Source organism: Corvus moneduloides, chromosome 11 (assembly GCF_009650955.1).
Source record: "Corvus moneduloides isolate bCorMon1 chromosome 11, bCorMon1.pri, whole genome shotgun sequence".
Taxonomy (NCBI): domain Eukaryota; kingdom Metazoa; phylum Chordata; class Aves; order Passeriformes; family Corvidae; genus Corvus; species Corvus moneduloides.
Genome location: NC_045486.1, coordinates 18,590,905 through 18,610,496, shown reverse-complemented (window position 1 = coordinate 18,610,496; position 19,592 = coordinate 18,590,905). Strand labels below are relative to the sequence as shown.

Below are 19,592 nucleotides of genomic sequence, written 5' to 3'. Positions count from 1 at the left end.
ATGGATCCTATCTGGGGAGCAAGCCTAGAAGCAAAACCATTACTTTTTTAAGAACATGTGACCATTCCAACACATTAAAATATAGATGAACGTAGCAACCTGAAAAACCAGGTGGAATTTTTAGCATCCAACATGCACAGAGTGCATTTTTGCTGCTTTCCAGAGCACTGATGTTTGCAGCCATCTGAGAAATGTCATCACCTTGCTGGTTCTGCAGGGCAAGCAAAACCACGTCTGTGCCTCATCTCTTTCCCACAGGTTGGAAACAGGGTTTGGTTTTTTTCCCTCAGATTTACAAACAGTACTTAACAGCTGGTTTTAAAAGCCTTTAGACTTTCTCTTCCCTCAGAGTCCAGATGAAAAAATCTGTTTGGATTATTCAACCCAAAAACTATAGATCCACTTTCACAGTACAAAGGAGAAGATTCATAGGAAAGAAATGCAGGAGAGGAGCAATCCCAGCGTGAGGTCAGCAGTCATTAACCAACTACAATTAAAGGGGGAATTACAAGAAGCATTAAATCATGATTATACCTGATCCAGGACACTGGGATTTTGCTTTCTCTCCTGCGGGAAGCAGAATACAATGGCAAAGTTGCTTAAACCTGTGCATGAAATCTAATTTAAGCTTTATCACCTCCAACAGCACATTCTTTTGCCTAATATGGTGCATAGGAAGGATTTCACTATTTAGAAAGAAAAATCCATCTGCTGAATTACCAAAACTATCTCCTTAAGCACCTGGATTTTCCACTGGGGTCTTCCATCCCCAGTTGAGCTGACATTGCAAGATTTAATGGGATCACAGCAAAAAGCTGTAAATTTCACTTTAGACAATTCAAAGGTCACACAGGATAAACAAGTGCATTTTCAGGGCAACATCTACATTTCTCTGATGAATGCTGTCCAGGGATCCTAAAAAAAGGCTTGTTAAATATTAGGATCTGGAGTTAGCAAACTTTCTTCCCCAAAGAGGTTGCTAAAACAGGTAAAACCAATTGTTTAAGTCCGCTGTTTACTGTACTGACTTCTGCAGTCAGCTGCCTTTATTGATTCAAAGGGCAGCTCTCCACAGTGGCCAGGCTGCCACTGCAATTGCACATGTAGTACAAGGTTTGGACTTCTCATTTAGCTCCCACTCTCCCATAAAAGTCTGCACTAACCTGCTGTCATTCATTTCAGCTGAAAAATTAAAATTGGTTTCAACAGAAACTATACAATATACACATCAAATCTTTAATTTTAATGAAAAATTACTGTAAGAAAGAAATTTTAATCCTGCTTTCACGCTTAAAGTGTAGAAACTCCTGTCACTCATCCAGCATTTTCAGTAGACTTCAAATGTAATCTACAAGTCTAAAGCATTATTGCTTTTGTGATTTGCCTTTCTTTCCATTCCATTTCTGAATCTTTTTTCTAAGTTGCATTTAAATATAACTTTAAAAAAAATTACTGTCATGTTACAGAAGACAATCTTCTTGCTGTGGTTAATGTATTCAGGACTGAGTATTCCCAAGTTAAGCATTTTAATGCAGATTCATAATTAAAGTTCCAGTAAATCAGTTAGCTCAAGAAACTGTCACAGCAGCCACTACTGAAAATAACTTTCCTGACTGATCTGCAGTTCTGCTCATGTTCAAGCTGGGTGGTGCTTAGCACTGCTCTCAGTGCAGAGGAATGTGCAGCCCAAGTGACAGATCCTCCTGGACAGATCCTCCCAGACAGATCCTCCTGGGCTGGAGCTGTGCTGGCCACACCACACAGAGGAACAGCAAAGACAAAGCAGCAGCACTAAGGCAGGATCAGTGGGACCTGCTGCCTCCAGCTGCTCTGGAAACACCGATAGGAAAATCCACCCAGGCTTAGCAGGGACATCTCAGAGGGATCCCCTCCAGCACACGTGGCTTTAACTGGTGTTCCCAGGGGGTGATGAGCAGCAGGTAGTTGCTCAGTGTGTCCTGACCCCACAAACACCAGGTCTGGACCTCCAATTTCACAAGTCTGAATGCAGTAGCATCCCACTGATGTGAAATAAAAGGGACTCAAGAGCACCCTAATCTGAGAAAGGAGAGCTGTCACGTCTTGGCAGTCCTCCACCTTCCTCTCCTCCTTTCCATTTAATAAGCTTGGCCAAGAAGAGAAAGATGCAGGTGATTACAGCTTCATAAATCATGGTAGAAACAGCAAATAACAAATTAAGAGCAAGCATAATATACAACCTGATCTAACTTAGAACAAGGAGGTAAAGATCAGATGACCACCAGAGTCCAGACCTCCCTCCCATCCCAATCTCAGTTTCCCTACAATGTTGACTCCCTTTAACCCTGCAGAAGCAGAAAATCCCTTGCACTCAGCCCCCCCAAGATCTGTACCTTGTGCTGCAGGATCTGCACGTTCTGCACCAGGAAGCGATAGGCATTGTACCAGGGCAGGAACACATCCTTCAGGATATCCCTCACTCCCTCCTCCTTAAACCTCAGGTTTTCTGCTCTTACCACAGGAGAATTGATCAGGTACAACCTGCAAAATAAGATCACAGCACTTCAAAGCTTAAAACTGCACATACTGATAGAGTTTCACACTAAAAACCCCAAAGATGACTGTATTGTAGGCATGTAACAAACTGAGCATAAAGCCATTTACTAGTTACTGCTACAGGAGTTTTTCTAAGATGCTGCATACAGAATTTGTATTTAAACTTTTGGTTTTTATTCTAGAAGTTAACTGAAGTGCTAAAACATGCTCAGATGCCATCACAGTATCAAACAAGCAGAGATTGCAAGGAATTAGCATTCATCTTTAGGATGACACCTATTGTTTTGGCAATATTTTGAATTCCTTAACCCCAACTCAGACTCTTTCTACTCAATCTAGTTCATTTCTTCAGTTATGAAAAGCTTTGACAGAACTAAGGAGAAAAACAAAACAGGCAAACCCAGAGAAAAGAGCAGAAATTAACATTTTCAAGAAAGACAGCCCCAAAAGGGGACAAAGGATTGCAGGACCTCCTACAGCACAAATGACCCTCAGCTCCAGAGACAGCTCTGAGGGGATAAAGCAGAGGATCCAGGTGACATCAGCTACTTACACAAGGGACAGAAATGTCCCTCAGCTTCTTTGCTGTCTCTGAGTTCACAAAAAATCATCTTTAAACTTCATCCCACCTTCTTCCCCAAATAAACATTCTGTCTTTAGAAATAAACTGAAATCTATCAAGTTAACTCAAAGAGAAACAAGGCCTTACTCAGGTATCAAAAAAACTTGAATCTAAACTTGATTTAGAACACTTCATTTAATTTTCCAAATAAGAAAACCAAACCAAACATTTTTTCATTTTAAAGACTGTGGCATTTTTCAATCCAAATTTATTAACCCATTTTCTCACATTTTTGAACTTTTAAAATCATGATTCTAAACTAACATAACTTTACAGGCACTTCCTTTAGGAGGCTTTAAAATCTTAATGGGGTTTGACACAGAACATCCAAGAATACCAGACGATAAATTCTTCAGGAGAGAGGGCTTCTTGCATTAAAACTAATAGATAAAAACAGAGCTGCCAGAATAAACAGACAGTAATGCAGCACAGAAATGGCCTTTTCAGTACTGAATTAAAAAAAAAAAAAGAAAAATAAACAATTTTTAAACACATATTCTTAGAATGGCTTGGGTGGGAATGGACCCTGAAGATCACCCAAGTGAATTTGTACCTGAATTCCAATTATAAATTTACAGAAGTACAGAAGAATTCATGGCAATGAACTAGGAAGTCCTTAAATGAAACTAGAATTTAGGTCTATCCTTCAGCCACACCTTCCTTCTATCACAGTTATTTATGTGCCACAGTTTGGTGGTGCAGCGGTATTTCTGGTTTGTTGCATTTTTTGTTTGTTTTAATAAAGCAGCCCTCCACTGCCTTACAATATGTCAATGTTAAAAGAAGAGCAATTTCCTCAATTACTCCAATGCAAAGACACATTTATTCTATGGAAAGAGAGATAAGGCACACAACAAAACAAGAGTTCCATCAGTTTAGTTACAGCCATTCAGTTACCCACTGGGCAGAAAATAAAACCTGCCTCAAATCAAGGCAGTGTTAAAAGTTTGCTAACAATGTATGAGAAAAAAATAATCTCCTCTTCACCCCTCTGAACCAGCAGATTGCTGCATTATTTCTTCTGCATGTTAAGACCAGTTTGAGAGGAGGATTTAACTCCCCACTTCTAACAGCAATCCTTACCCCAGGACAGAGGAAAGCAAAGGCCTGGAAGTACCATGACCAGCAAATTCCTTCTGACATAGCTCAGCTTGGACAGGTCTCCAGCCCAGGTCTCAGCAATACTGAAATGGAACTGGTTTGGCTCTTCTTACAGATTTTGCTCAGGATTCAAATTTCATTAAGTCTGAAGTTGGGTTGTTAAATTTACTGTGCTGCTATTCTGCTGTTCGCCCTTTCTACTCAATTCTATATTCATTTCACCAACTTATAGCTGTATTTTCCGCTGATCTATTTATCAAGCTACTGCTGAAAATACTTCAAAGCTGGAGTTAAAATATACATATATATTTGTGTACTGCAAAAGCTAAAGTAACTCTGCAGGGAAACAGTGCCAAGGAAAAAACCTCAGTTGTAGCTTTTGCTATTAACAGGGAACATCAAGCGCCTCAGAAAAAGCAGAAAACTGAATTGCAGAGCTCCTTCCAGAAATGAGCCCAGGCTGCAATGCTTTTTACTCTCTGTGTGGGTGTAGGTATAAATAAATGTGACATTAAAGAATGAGTACACTGGAAGAAAAATGAATTAGCTTCTTAGAAATTAAAAAAAAAAAAGACATGAATAATGGAAGTGTAACTTCTGGTGTTTGAGATTTTTTTGGTTTGTTTATAAAAAAGGGAGGGGTCTTTTTTTCAACAGAAACATCACCTGTGATTTAAAAATCTCCAGTATGAGTAACTCCAACCCTTTTCACTTATATTATACAGCCACCTGTATACACTGCTACCCTGCTAACACACCTTGTTTATTTGTAAAGAGCAACCTTGATTAAACTTAAGAACTCTACCCAACATGTACTAGATCCTTTAAATGCTAAAGCTTGAAACAATTAGGAACTTCACATTGATTTTTTTTTTAATTATCTAGAAGCAACAACCATCTTCCCCAAACAAACATTCAGCTTTCATTCAGCCCATCAGTTCTGGGTGTAGCTGTAACACACAATGTGTCGTAGTTGAAGGTTTTCTTATATACACAAGAATTACAGGGCTCTAGAGAAATGCCCAAGCACTGCATTCCTGCAGTTATTAAAATGTGTTTATTGTGCCTTTACCTCAAGGTACCAGTTGATGCATGTAGTCAGTGCACCAAGGCAGGGCACCAAGTGACTGTGTAATTACTTTATATGTTCTTGTAATTTTAATGAACCACTTGAACTGTGTTTAATCTCTGTTTGACCAGGACAATTTATCTACACACACTAGGCTGCTCCACTTCTGCTCTTCTGGTGCTGCTACTACTACTACTACTAGGTGCAAATTACATACTTAGATCAACAAAAACAAAGCACTTTCTCTCTACAAAATGTATAGTGCAAACAGCAAACAAATGTTTTGTGCATTATGCAGAGACCCTTCTCTAAGACAAGAACTTAACAGTCACCTTGTAGTATTGTTATCAAATATTTTATTTACACTACTTGGCTGTCACTGCGGTCTAGAAGCTTCTAAAATTAACTTTCTTCCTGCTGCTAATTGTCAAACCCCCACAAGCAGCCTCTTGGTATGGATCTGCCATGAGCAGGGAGCCAACACATCCCAGTGACCATCCACCAAAGGAATCCCACCTGAGTGCATCAGCTCCGTAACTGTTTATAATGTGCATCGGATCAGGGTAATTCTTCTTCCTTTTGCTCATTTTTTGGCCATCACTAGAAAATATCAGAACATAGGTATCAATTCCCAGAACTCTTGTAAAACATGGATAAAGAAAAAAGGCCCTTCAAATCCAGCTCAATTTTTCTCTCCTAGTATGTTCCTGGCGGCACAGACATAATTATATGTATCTATATATTGGCACATCGTTTCTGTAGGGTTGTTGAGCCCACAGAATAAACTGAAAAAAACCAAAACCCAACCCAAGAGGCTCCCAAGTCTCAAATCTAAGCAGGAAATCTGTCCTTCCTACCAAAGCTGAGGGAACAGGCACTTGTTTTGAATCAATCCCTCCAGCCCACTAGCAAAGCTTCATTCGAAAATAAAGGGAAACAAATATAATTAACTTAAAATTACATCTAAAGCTACATTTATCATCCCTTTTGCTCTGCATAATAGGTGTAATTTCTTTCCTATTCTTGTTGTTCATTTTCTCTCTCAAGGCAGGACTAATCCTGCTGGAAAGAACCCAGTGCAGCAGGCAGCTGGGATGTGTGAGCCTCTCACTCTCAGGTGCCTCTTATCTCCTGCAGCACTGATACCACCCTGGCAAGTCTTAACAGCTCCGAAGTCCATTTCACATTCCATTTACAACTTGCAGGACTTATCTGAAACATTTTTTGACTAAAAACCTGCTCAGGAAGGAGCTGATTGACACCAACCTGGCAAGGACGAGGCCATTCACAATGACATTCTTGAAAGCAGGCCTCCCAAAAAGAGCAGTGGACAGCACCAGCAAAGTGTAGAACCTGAAACAAGAGACAACATAAACGTGACTTTATAAATACACCAAGCTAAAGCCTGCATGTCTTCATTAAAAAATTAATGTTTCATTATGGTGCTCTCCTCCAGCAAAGATAAATTTTAAGTATGGGGAACATTTATGTGGCAAAAAGTCAGAAGAGGAGCTTATTGAAAGTAGATCTTCCTATTTGTAGCATTATCAGGCTGTTTGCTCAGCTGGGATCTACTACTCTAGGAAGGCAGAAAAATTCTAACAGGAAGCATTAGGAAGATCATGAGGAAGAAAATTGCAGCATTTTTCCTCCTTAGTACAAAAAAGGGAATTCTGCCCCTGAACAAGTTTCCTACTTGCTCACTGCAAACCTGTGAGCAGGGGATAGGTCAGGACCAAACATGGCACACAGGACCAGCACACTTGTGTGTGTTAATTGTGTATTCTTCAGCCTGACAGGCAATGGAACACAGTACAAAAGTATAAAAGCAAGTTATCAAAAAGGGGAGGAGCCTCCTTCCAGTCCAGCCAAAGGTTTGATCAGGAGGTTGTGGGTACCTGCTTAAATCAGCCACACTAGGAAATAAAGAGAATGTTCCCACAACAAAGGGCAGCAGCAGTTTCCCTCCCCATTCTATTTGATGTGTTACAACCACTCTATAAACTGAGACACTTTGGAAATCAGTGCTGGAGCAAGCACAGGCACCTGTTGTTCACAAGGCTGATCTATGATTATATCTGGGAAATTAAGTGGAAGTGCAGGATGATGTGATAATTTCACACTCGGGAGCCAAAGCCATCACCAAAGGAGGGATGTGTGAGCTGCTGGAACTGCACTGTTGGTAATTACTTTTAAGAAGGTAACTGGAGGGTGGCCACAGCTCTCCTGGTTCAAAGCAGGCATCACACTGACAACTACGTAGCAACCTTCAAAGAGAAGGTGATCATAAAAAAGCTGTAACAAGGCACAGGAGGTTATGTCTCAGAACTACATACTTGCATGAAGATTTAGTGGAGAAACACTCCAGAGGGGGAAAGAAAAAAAAAAAATCCATCTGTATGTTCCAAAGTTGTTTTTATCAAAAAGCAGCCTATAATTGCAAAAGCATTATTCTGACACTTGAGGGTCCTCTGCAGAGGTTGCTGCGTGCATTTATTCAGTGACTTCCATGACAACTCTGATGCTTATCTCAGACAGGCCCTTAACTCTCAAAATCACCTCAACTCACACTGTAGGATACAAATTCTCTTTATTAAACTACAGTCTAATTTCATGAATTTTAACCAATACTCCTCCACCTGCACACAAACTTTTGCACTCAAAATCCCTGTTTTGATCTTTAACGTCCTTAAGAAAACCCCTAAACACAAATATCTGAGTATTTACTCAGATGAGTGACACCTCAAGCCTACAGGGCTGGTAGTTCATTACAAACACAGTAAGTACTAAGGAAGAACTGCTAAGAAGTTGACAAACTCCCAGGACTTTCTGCAAACTGGTCACAAATTCTCATACTAGAGGACCCAAATTTGCAGGTAAAAAGCACAAAGCAGAACCAACTAGGAGAGATTTCAGTATTCTTTAGGCAATATTGAAAAATGTTTCCTAATTCCCTGTATTATGAAAATTGTACAGGCAGACTGTGGGCACTGAAAAAATGCATCCAAGGATACATCACAGATTTTATGTTCAAATTGTCAAACCCAAAGAGCCTCAGCATGAGGTGCCTTAGCTGATGACAGCTACAAGACTGTCTCCAAGAACCTGTGATCCACATATTCTGATGGAACTCTTCTGATTCTTCCTCAGGTTGTGCTTTTAAAACTCACCTCATTCACTCTGAATATTTTAAAGGAATGTCTTTCTGCACCTTGTTTTAGAAATATCTTGTCCACAGACACACTTGGTTCCTGGAAACTTCCTCAATTTCTCTGCTGCTTTACCTTCTGTTCACCAAATCTCAGTCTGTTTCTAGGTATGTCCTTGCAGATAAACAGCTGGCAGTCAAACAACAGTAAAAAAGCCATGACAGGGACAGAAGTTTACTCCTTTGCTCTACTTTCCACTTAGGAGAAAACAGGGAGGGAAATCTTTTCTCCCTTTTTTCTTGAACAGCTGTGGGTAAATTCATGATCCTGTGGTTCATACCAAAACCCTCCAGCTGTGAATTCCCTGTGGGCCACCACATTCTGACCACGACCATAAATCTTGCTGCATTTCCCTCTACAGAGACAGAGCCTTTCCTACCAGTCTGCCTGGACTGCCAGTCTTGCAACCCAGCTACTCTAAGGTTTTGTCCTGTGGCTTTAACAAATATAATTCAGCTGGTTCTCTCTCCATCCAGAAAGTCATCAAAAATACCTCTTTCCTGGACAATCACTTTTGTTACATTAATTTTCCCCTTTTCTCTCTTGATTTTTTCTCCTCCGTGGAGTGAACCAGAAGCCACCAGACCTCCACCTTGTGAGCCTTTCCCCACCTCCCAGTCCTCACTTCACAGCAGCTGCAGTCTCTGACCTGACACAAAACCAATCCCCATTCTCAATCTTCACACTTCATACAGGATGTGCCAAATACAAATCACATCCTGTGCTCTCAACACTTCAGAACTCACCTGCTTGTTGTTCTCTTAGACCTCACACCTTAATTCCTTCTGTCTCTCACAAATCAGAAGTGCTCTACTCCAAATCACACAACACTTGCTGCTAGCAAAGCCCTGGCTCATTAACAGCCAGGAGCACCTGGGAAAGGTGGGAGCAGCAGGAATTGAGGCAGCTGTTTTGATTTCCCACCACAGACAGGTGAAACACACCTGGCTCTGGGTAAGACTCCCAGGAACTCTTATAGTGATGTTAAGAGCAAAAAGGAATCTACCCCAGACTGCAAAAGGGAAGTCTCCTCTTGTACCCTGACTAGGGCACACAAGTCTGAGGGCTCACACCAAATGTCTTTATCCTGAGTTCTTCCATTAAAAAAGAAAAAAAAAGCACTATTTTCTAATTTTTTTCCAGATATTAAAGAGGAAAAATTAAGTTTTTATCCTCCTTTTGCTACCCAACAGTATCTGATTGTATACTGAGGTAGTAGCTAATTTTTGCAACACAATTAAGGGGTTGAAAAGTGAAGACATTTCACTGCAATCATAAATTTAGTTGTATTTGGCATCCTGCCTGCTCTGGTTTCTTGGTTTGTTGGGGGAGTAGAGGAGTGGGCAAAGGGAAGTGCCAGCTGTATTCCAGAGGAATTCATTTAGCTCTAATACCTCTCAAGTTACTGGATGGAAAAGTTCTGCTTGGACACAGTGAAACTCACTAATCCAGAAAACACAAGAATTCATCTTAATCTGTCCATTTTCGCAGTCAACCTCAAACTTCAAACATGGACTAAATACTCTGCAATGCTAAAACTACAACTGTATGTAGGCATACAAGTATGTATGAGAACATTAACCACAGAAAATCAGAGAAAAATTTTCACCAATGATGGAAAAGTAATTATCCAGAGCGAAAGAAGCAGATGAAGTTTACAGCTAAGAAATGTGAAAATTTTTTTTGTAAGCTGTAAATTGTTAACAACATAATGTCTGACTTAATTTTTTTCTGCACTCCTATAAACCCAAAATTCAGATTTAGTCTTGGGATAAAAATTACCAGGCTATGCATTGGCTTGAAATATTCAAAACACTGCCTTCCATTTCAGCTGACTCAGTTGCAGCTCTGTCTCTAGAAGGTAACTCCAGTTCTGTGATAATTCAGCTGATTTTTCCGTACCAGGCCAAAGATGTGCCCTGTTACCTAATGATGTTTTCCACAAGAGCTGGGAAGATTTCTTGCTAACACTGTATTCCTACAACAACTTTTTTGTCACCAAGCTTTAGGCTACCTCATGTTTTAGTTTAAAAAACTAATTATACACTTACCTGCATAGCATTAAAGATATAAAAGTACTGAAATAAATGCATTAACTATTATAAAACGCTGTTAAATAAATATATCAATTATGAAAGTATATTTAAGCATTGCAATGTTAGACACAAGGCAATAACCTCACATAACAAAGTGGCAGAAAATTACCATCCTCGTGTCTGGTCGATGCCCTCAGCGATGAAGTCAGCAGGGAAAGCATCCTCGAGCTCCCTCTTGCTCTCAAAGGGGTAGTGCACCTGGGCATAGGGCATGCTGCCACTCTCAAACCAGCAGTCAAACACCTCGGGCACGCGGCGCAGGGAGCCCTTCCCACAGCGCGACGGGATGCTCAGCTGGTCAACGCTGTGGGGACAAAACCACCCAGGAACCCCACACAAAACCAACAGTTAGGAGAGGTTCATGTTATGCTGGTAGATTAGGATGACAGCAGTTTTGGCTTTTGTTTTAATGACTCTTCAAAAAGCTCAGCATTTCCTTTGCGCAATCTCTGTAATTTTTATATTAACAGTGTTCAAGACAGAAAAAAAATGGAATTTATATGTCTTAATCACAAGTCCTGTTACAACTTTTCTATTTTCTCTAAATCTGTTTGGGAAAAAAACCCAATTTTTTTTTATGTCTGCTCATCTATTTCTAATACCCAGTGAAGGGTCTCTGACCCACCTTTCTCGATGGAGATCTGTGACTTTCACTCCACACAGCTCTTCCAGTTCTGCCACTGAACCAACACAAACCACCTGTTTAAGAAATTCAGGAAATTTAGCCAGTTATTTGCACACAGTAGCAATTTTTTTTCTAACATCAGACAGAAGACCTATAGGTCAGTCAGAATCTCCAGCAGTAGCTGACAGAGCTGAAAAAACAATAAAAATTTTGTGCAAGGATCTCCTTCCTAAATCTAACACAGCACTAAATGATGTTAGAGACCACTGCTCTGATTTAATACAACTCATGTTACAAGAACTGGAGACTTGGAAGCAGCAGAATCTTGGCAGGTTACCAAAAAATGTGGGATTTTGGGGGCAGGGGGGCTTCTTCAAACAAGCCACAACCAACAACCCCTGAAAATTCAATGACTGACTTTTATACAAATAGGAGTTTCAGATCCCAGGCTCCTCCCCTAAAGTAAGCAGCTCATTATCCATAAGTGTTCCATCCCAGGTACATTAAATTGTACATTTTTATTTAATTATTATGCTTTTTATTTAAAGTGAAGAAAGTGTCACAGCTACCAAAGAGGTTGCTAAGAAAGAATTTTCTTGGTTTTGTTGCATCAAACTCTTAAGAAAAATGCTAATTTCCACACCAGACTTGCACTGCCATCATGAAACAATGATTCTGAAAAACTCTATGAGAGAAGCAGAAAAGCAAAGCTTTCTTTGCTTTAGTTTTTAGTCAAGTTGAGCCCTCCCACAGCCCTGTGGCCTCTCTCATCTGCCAGGACTCACGAGCCACAAGCTGCAGTACAGGCCTGGATTTTGGAGATGCTGTCCCACATGCCATCAGCCCCATTTAGAAGTGCCATGGAAAAACCCCAGGGTTTGACAGATCTGACAGGGAAGGAGTTAAATGTAGCACCATAATGAAGCTGTAAATAGGCCAGACATTTTTCATATGAAATAACTTTCTAAGTTGCTCTCAAGATACAAAAAATCAGAGCAGTGCTCAATTCCTATAGCTAGTCTTAAACATATGCATATGTATACACATGGAAATTGTGACTAACTAAAAGGTTTTGGTGCATTTAACTCCAAAAAACTGTCATGAATTACAGAGAAGACAGAAACTCAGTCTGATTTGGGTTTTAAGACATGATTTTCCCAGTCTGATTCAAGTGCTGATCTGCACTACTAATCACCATCTTCTACTGTTAAAGTACTTTGGAAATGCAAATTTTCATTACTTATCTGTCTTTTTTTCTGAAAGGAAGTGAGGCAAGACAATGATTCCACCAGCCAGGTACAACAGCCTGCAGAATGCACACAAACTACACTGGGAGATTGATCCCAGGTAAAAATACATCTTCATCAACAAACTATTTTTAACTGAGATCTACTCTTCATTCGTGTGGCCCCATAAGCAAACACACAGGCTCAAGTGAGCAGCAGCAGGTGCTTAGTTCAGCACTGCTGGAGGAAGAAAAGGTATTAATAGAGAAATGGGTAAAAAATGCCCTTGGATACACCAATTACTTTACCTTCACTAACCTTTATATCTGAATACACTTTGACACTAAGCTCTGGGAGAAAAGCTGCTCATTACTTGGTGCTTTTTGAACAAGTACTTCAATGCTAAAGTAAAATCCTGAATATTGATGCAGAACTGCACCCAGAAATCACTCACGGAAGAAATAAACCAAAGTTCACATGAAAAATCCACCAACCCTCAGAGGAACACAGATCTCCCCCCACTGAATAAGACTGCCTCTATCCAAGGCAGAAGGAAGGAGCCCCTCTGTCCCAAGGGGAGCTCATTAGATACTGAAAGGCAAGGGGAGAATGCAGCAAACAGATGCTAATCGAATTCCATCCCTCATTAGGCCGCACCCACTCGTTTCTGCAAGGAACACACAGGCTTGTGCTCTCCAATTAAAGCTTCTGCTCTGGAGCATCCCTTCGGGAGCCATGGCTGCTCTCACAGCCTGGGCCCTCTCCCTACCAGGCATTAGCTCCTCTTCCATGTTATGGTTCACATCAGCTACAAAACCAGCTCTACCAACACTGCACAGCAGCAAAGACTGCAACAAACAGATGGGGACTGGGGGCTGCTCAACCCTGTTTCAGCACCTCCAAGACCCAACGTGAAACCAGAGGTCAAAGTTAACCCCTGCTAACAAAATGAACATTAGATCCAGGATTAACTACATCAGTAGGAAGAGAAAGCCACCCCCAGCAGCATTTGTGGAACTCGATGTTCCTGTGGCAGAGCCCTGCAGTCCCTCCTAAATAAAAATGCTTGTTTTTGTGGGTTTGCCATTTCAGCTCTGTTCAGTACCTCAACTGAAGAGTAAGGAGTGCCCACAGAAAGGAAGAAGCCCGCATAGTGTGTCAGCAAGACATTCTGGGATTTCCAGAAAGCATCTCATGAATATTAAATAGAGAAGAAATGACTGCCACAGTCGGCCAGAAGTGGCCTAATGCAGCCTCAAAGCAGCCCAAAAATGCACCTGGAGAGGTTCCCTCACCCTCAGGAGAGCAGAGCCAGAGCCCTCTCACTCTGCTGGGCAAGACTGAGGGCAGCCAGCCTAGGGCAGGGTTACCATGAGTGACAGGCCAGGAAACAATCAGAGAACTTCCACAACATCACTGAATAGTGAACTCTGTAATTTGTATGCAAGTCCTATAAAATGAGCCCACGTCTGCTTTACCAACTTGGGTGTTATATTAAAAATTTTATTATCTAATCCAAATGAGATGTGTTCCTCCACTGAGGAAATCACTGGAATTTGAAAGCTTAAAATGATAAACTGTCTGCAAAAATATGGCAATAAACACAAGCTTCAAAACTTAACTTCCATTATGTGTCTCTACCTGATAATTATGCTAAAAGAAAACTAAAATAAAACTCTGCGAAACCAGTTATTGATTTGTAATAAAATTCACTTTAATACCAATTAATTCACCTTGCTGTATATTAAATAAGGAATTGCTATTACTTCTCCAGGTTTTAATATGCAAAGCATAATCGTGTGCAACAAAGTGTTCTTCTGAGAGCAAGACATGAAGAGGCTGCTCTGCAATCCCACACGGCACCAGGCTGCAGTAGAACTGGGAATTCTGAGGGAATATCATTACTGGGAGAGCAGATGTCACCTAAGCTTTAAGTTCCACATCAGTTCCAGTAGTATTTGTTTTTCAAGCTGTATCTCACAAGCATAAAAAGAGAGTGAATATTTTAAAAAAAAAAAAAAAAAAAGAAACCTAACTTGAAATTTAGCTTGGTTCAGAAGCTGTACTCAGCTGTTAAAGCACAATATTCAGACTGGAGCAAACAAATGTGTAACATCTATGGATAGAAATAATAGACCTGTTGGTATTTCCATCATTATTCAGAACACCGAGCCCTGAGGAGTATTTGCAGCTCTTTTCAAAGGAAAGGTCAATCTTCCAAGTTAGACATAATTTTGTTATTAAAAACTAACAAATCAAACCTAGAAAAGCAAAAAAAATCTGTACACACAGGAATACAGATATGGGGAGACTGGACAGAAAATGCAATATTATTAGAGGCAGGAAGTGGAAGTAATGAAACCTTTACACAATCCTTTTCAGCTGTAGAATGAAATACCCAGGCACAAAACTGAAAGCCTTTTTATTACCTAAAAAAAAAATTGTTATATCAAAAAAGGGGCTTAGAAATGTTGGATGAACGTGAAAAAAGTGTGTATAAATTGTCAGTCTTCAAACTAAACTCTAACTGTTATATGAGAGACAGAAGCACTTGGTTTGTCAGTAATTTACAAACACACTCTCAGCATAAATAGAATCCAATGCCAAGGCTTTCTTAGATACTTAAATCCTAATTGCAGGAGTATCTCCCTCCCTCTATCTCCCAAGATTCCCAGTGAAAAGGAAATAAAAAATGCTTTATGGTGCACATCTAAGCAATAGCAAGTTTAAGATCATAAAATACTTCTCTAGCAGATGTTTTCCTACTCCAGGTCTTTCAGGTCTAAAATGAAAATTAAAACTTTTTCAAATCAAGAGAGATAAAAATAAAGGTTTGGGATGCTGCCACCAGTATTTACCTTCCATGGACATCCTGACCCTGATTACCATTTTCTACCTCCAGCATGAGGAAGGCTTATCACATGTGTCTAATGGAACGAACCCAACGCAAATAATAAATAGAAATAACAAGGAAAACAACACACAAAAACCCCCTAACCCATTTTGCCTTCAGAAAGAGCTTTAAAACCATCAAAATTGTGTGTGCACTCATGCCCTCTGCATCGTGCTATCAATGCAGGGTACCTTACAACTTGACAAAGCTCATTTCTAGCACTCCCATTATGCATTTTCATCATTCCACTAGATTCATATTTTTACAGTCTGCTACACTCACATTTGTGGCACTACAAATATGTATCTTCACTGTTCTGCTGTGGTGGACTTGCTTTTATGCCTTCAGCAACTCATTTGGCTTGAGGTAACCAACCACCAGAATTTCAAAAGGAGACTTAAAGGAGTTACCAAAAAAAAAAAAAAATAAGAAAAATCCCCTCCTTGCCATTTTCTCACTGCATTTATTATTTTCTTTAGATTTGCCATCACTTCAAACTCTTCTGGGAAAGGCAAGATTAATTTTAATGTAAAAACCAAGAAAATTTGCCTGCAGTTCTCAAGCAAAGGCAAAGCAAACCTGTACAGGCACACAAACACACCCATAAATATGCACAGATCTGTCACCTATTATACACATACAGATGGGTTATACAGATATGCTGCTAAAACATGTTAATAGAACTTCAGACTGCAGCAGCCAAAGATACACCAAAATAAGCAAACAAGTACAGAAAGGCTTTTCTGGCAATGGGACCTTTCATTTCCTCACTCACCTCTTCCAAATCCTCGCTGACCCACAGAGGGATGGGGGTCCCCCAGTAGCGGTTCCGAGAGATGGCCCAGTCCCGGGCATCCTTCAGCCAGTTCCCAAAGCGCTTCTCCCTCACGAAATCTGGAACCCTGTGCCAAAAATAACAAAAGGATTAATACAGCACTATGTTCCACTTAAAAGAAAGCTGGTAAGAATTGGTTACATATTCGATTTCATCCATCAAAAAAGTTCATTTCAGCATTGATATGACTTAAAGCAGTGTTACAGCACTGGCTGCTGCAAGGCCTGTGGAGGTGCTGCCAAAAAACACAACAGTGCCTTCTTCTGATCCCCAGTAAGCTACAGAAGTGAACAACACCATGCTTATTTTACTATAAAGTAACTCAGGAAAACATGTGCCACATAAAATAGATTCATTAGGGCTGAAACAATGGCCAAAAGTCCTCAGGACAGTCCAACAGTGGAGGATTATGGCTAAGGGTGATCACAACACAACTATTTAAATTACATATAGAAAACGGAACAGCCACTGATTTTGGTGTTGAATGATATTCCCAAGAGCGAAAAGCCTGGAGCAATAACGTGAAAAGGCACTTTGGATTATGTGTGGGCATCCAGGTACATGCACATTACTCAGGTTGATAGATCATACAAAAAATCCTTTCCAAGCTGTTGATCATCTCACTTTGAATTACCCAGTTAAGAAACAAAACATGCCCCCCAACCACAGAACCCTATCAATGCTTGCTAAAACCTCATTTTGAGCACTAATGGGCACTGAGAGATGTTAAAGACAAGTTTTCATTGTGTGAAAGTGTCTTAGAGCCCAAAGGTTAACACCAGAACCCCATGCCCTGCAAGGTTCCTGGTTGTGCTAAGTGGCCTGGTGGTTTGATTAGAGCCATTAGTTTTTTCTCAGGATGTAAACAATTAACTATTTATCCAATGATTACGTGCAGATGACGAAAAGCAATGGGTTTTATGGTCAACAATATGCTCCCTTCTTGCCTAAAGGTGCATTTAAAAAGACCAAACTCAAATGAAACTCACAGAAAGAGCAACCTCAAGACACTGTCAGAAACACAGAAGCTGTGAATGAGCAGCTCACAACAATAAAGGAGCTCTGGAACAGTTACTGAGCAAACCATGGCAAGTTTTGCTGGGTTTGTTTTTCCAGTCTAACTAAAAAGGCCCTTCCCAAAGTCTGAGCTGGATTAGGAGAGCCACAGTTTCTAAAGGGGGAGCAGCCAAGCTACAAAGCACAGAGGGTCTCTTCCATCTTTCTGTCTGAAGCTCTTGGTCCTCTTGTCAAGTATTTCTTTTTGAAGATTTTTAATCACAGATCAGTCCCAAGAGTAACAAAGATGAAAGGTTCCTTTACAGGAAAAATTAAAAGAATGGATTCACATGACACATTGAGGTAGGATTTGGCCCAGCAGCAGGAGGTTTATGAAATAAGTGTGAACAAAAAAAAAAGCAAATTATTGATGAAAAGAAAAGCTACTGGCTTTTAAAAGTTTTACCCATGATGAAGCCATGTGGAGATCTAAAGGCTTCGTGATGCCAATGTTGTCTCAAGTGGCTAAAAACTACCCTTAAAAGCCTCACCAAATATCAGCCTGAAGTTCCACAGCTTCCCTCGCTATTTCTGGAGTTACTTTCAGCTGCAAAGTTGTCTCTCCTGTAACACTTCTTGAACAAAAATCTAATATAAAAAAATTTTAAACAAACTCAGTGACTCACGTTTCACATGACATCTGTAGCCCTGCTTTGAAATTTAGAAATGTATACAGGCTTTCCCAATTTGGTTCAGCGTGGGACTCGTTACTATTAACTTTCTGTGGTGACCTTAGGAGACCCTCTCTCCAAACACAAGTGGAAACTGTACAAAGTTCATTAGCATTTGCCCAACATTCCACTAATGTGGAAAACTTCTCTTTACATCACTCCTAAACTAGTTTCCATTTTTCAGAAGTTGTTAGACACTGATTAGCTGAAATTATTAGTCCCATTTAACATAGCTAGAGGCTGAGACAATCCCCCAATGACATTAAAATGCTAAGAGTTTCAACTCTGCCTCCTCAAAACACACATGAAAAATTAATTTTATCCCCAAAGTGGACATTAACCACAAAAATGTATGTGGTGTGATCTCTCTCTCTGAGCTATGAAAGCATGTAATTTACCTCTTCTGGTAAAATTGTCTGACCCTGCTGCCAGTTTTCAGTGGAACATAAAACACAAACCACTTCATCTCCTATGAGCCACATTTGCAACAATGATCTATGGCTCTGTAGAGGGACAACACAGGAATAACACTGACACAGCCATCAAATCAAATAGAAAGAGTTTGTGTCTCACACACATTCTGAGCCCATCACTCAAAGGAAGTGTTACTTAAAGCAGTTGGGTTTTGCCACTGCAGAGATGCTGCCCATGGGTGCTGCCCAAGGGCAGACACAGCCTCCAGCCGGGATCAAGCTGGAAAAGGGATCTAGAGCAGGAACAGCCATGCCAGGCGCAGTCCTTCAAGTCTGGAGCCCATTTCTTCTACTTATTCTCACTCGATTTAGCTCCAGATATCTCAGTTTAACACTTACCTACATATCATAAGGGGAAAAAATAAAATCAGAGGTACCTTCTACTTAAATATTTGATTAGGCTGTGAAAAAAGAGCATCCTCAATGGTGCTGTTACTAACACCTGATCTTTATTTACAGCAGTTCCAGGTTAGTGTTCTTATAGAGGTTTTTTAGTTTCTTTTAATCCTACTCTCAGGTATTTTCTTGGTATAGCTCACCTGTTAAATTTTCATTAAGACACCATCTTGCCACAGGCATATATTAGTTGAGGAAGCATTTTTTTACTTTTCCATCTACACAAAGCAGCTGGAAGATAAATGAAAAACCCTCTCCCAATATGCCAGTGCAATGTTTTTCATGTTTAATCTCACATCCATCATGAGCCCCCTTCAGCTTGAAAGCACAAATCTCAGGTTCCTGCTGAATGACCACTGAGTTTGCAGTTGGGTGTGACCAGAAGGTGCCCAGTTCTACCCGTTCAGAGCCCCCTGGACTGGCACTGGACACCTTCACATCTCAGAAAAGATCAAGCCCCAGCTCCCAACAGTTCCATGGGGCTGCAAAATCAAAAGCAGCCACGTCTCTCCTGAAGCCATCGTGCTGCAGCTCCTCAAACTGAGCTGTGAGAAACAGGATTTTTTTTATTTCCCAACTGGCCTACAATGTGTTTGACCTTCAAATTTCTCTGCAAAATGACACAGATAGGATTTCATACTTCTTTCTCTGACACTTAGCAAGGTTAAGGAGACTGCTGTCTCAGCAGGTCAGGGAGCTCTTGATTCATGGGTGTGGAACAGTGTGGGACAATTGCAATTTCTCCTCTTGGCACCCAGGACAGGGCACTAAATAAACTTCAGGAT

The 19,592-nt window shown here is 40.4% G+C and overlaps 1 protein-coding gene across 4 annotated transcripts in view; it reads right to left on the bottom strand.

The window, feature by feature from the left end:
- The window catches only part of IARS1 (isoleucyl-tRNA synthetase 1), an 89,173-nt gene that overhangs the window by 26,599 nt on the left and 42,982 nt on the right, over positions 1-19,592 (bottom strand). For all 4 annotated transcript variants that reach the window (XM_032120649.1, XM_032120647.1, XM_032120645.1 and 1 more), the window contains exons 15-20: positions 16,152-16,278; positions 11,258-11,331; positions 10,742-10,936; positions 6,594-6,680; positions 5,844-5,927; positions 2,373-2,520 (exon numbers count right to left, since the gene is read on the bottom strand). In XM_032120649.1, coding sequence (XP_031976540.1) covers positions 2,373-2,520; positions 5,844-5,927; positions 6,594-6,680; positions 10,742-10,936; positions 11,258-11,331; positions 16,152-16,278 — 715 coding nt within the window. The remainder of the gene's footprint in view (positions 1-2,372; positions 2,521-5,843; positions 5,928-6,593; positions 6,681-10,741; positions 10,937-11,257; positions 11,332-16,151; positions 16,279-19,592) is intronic.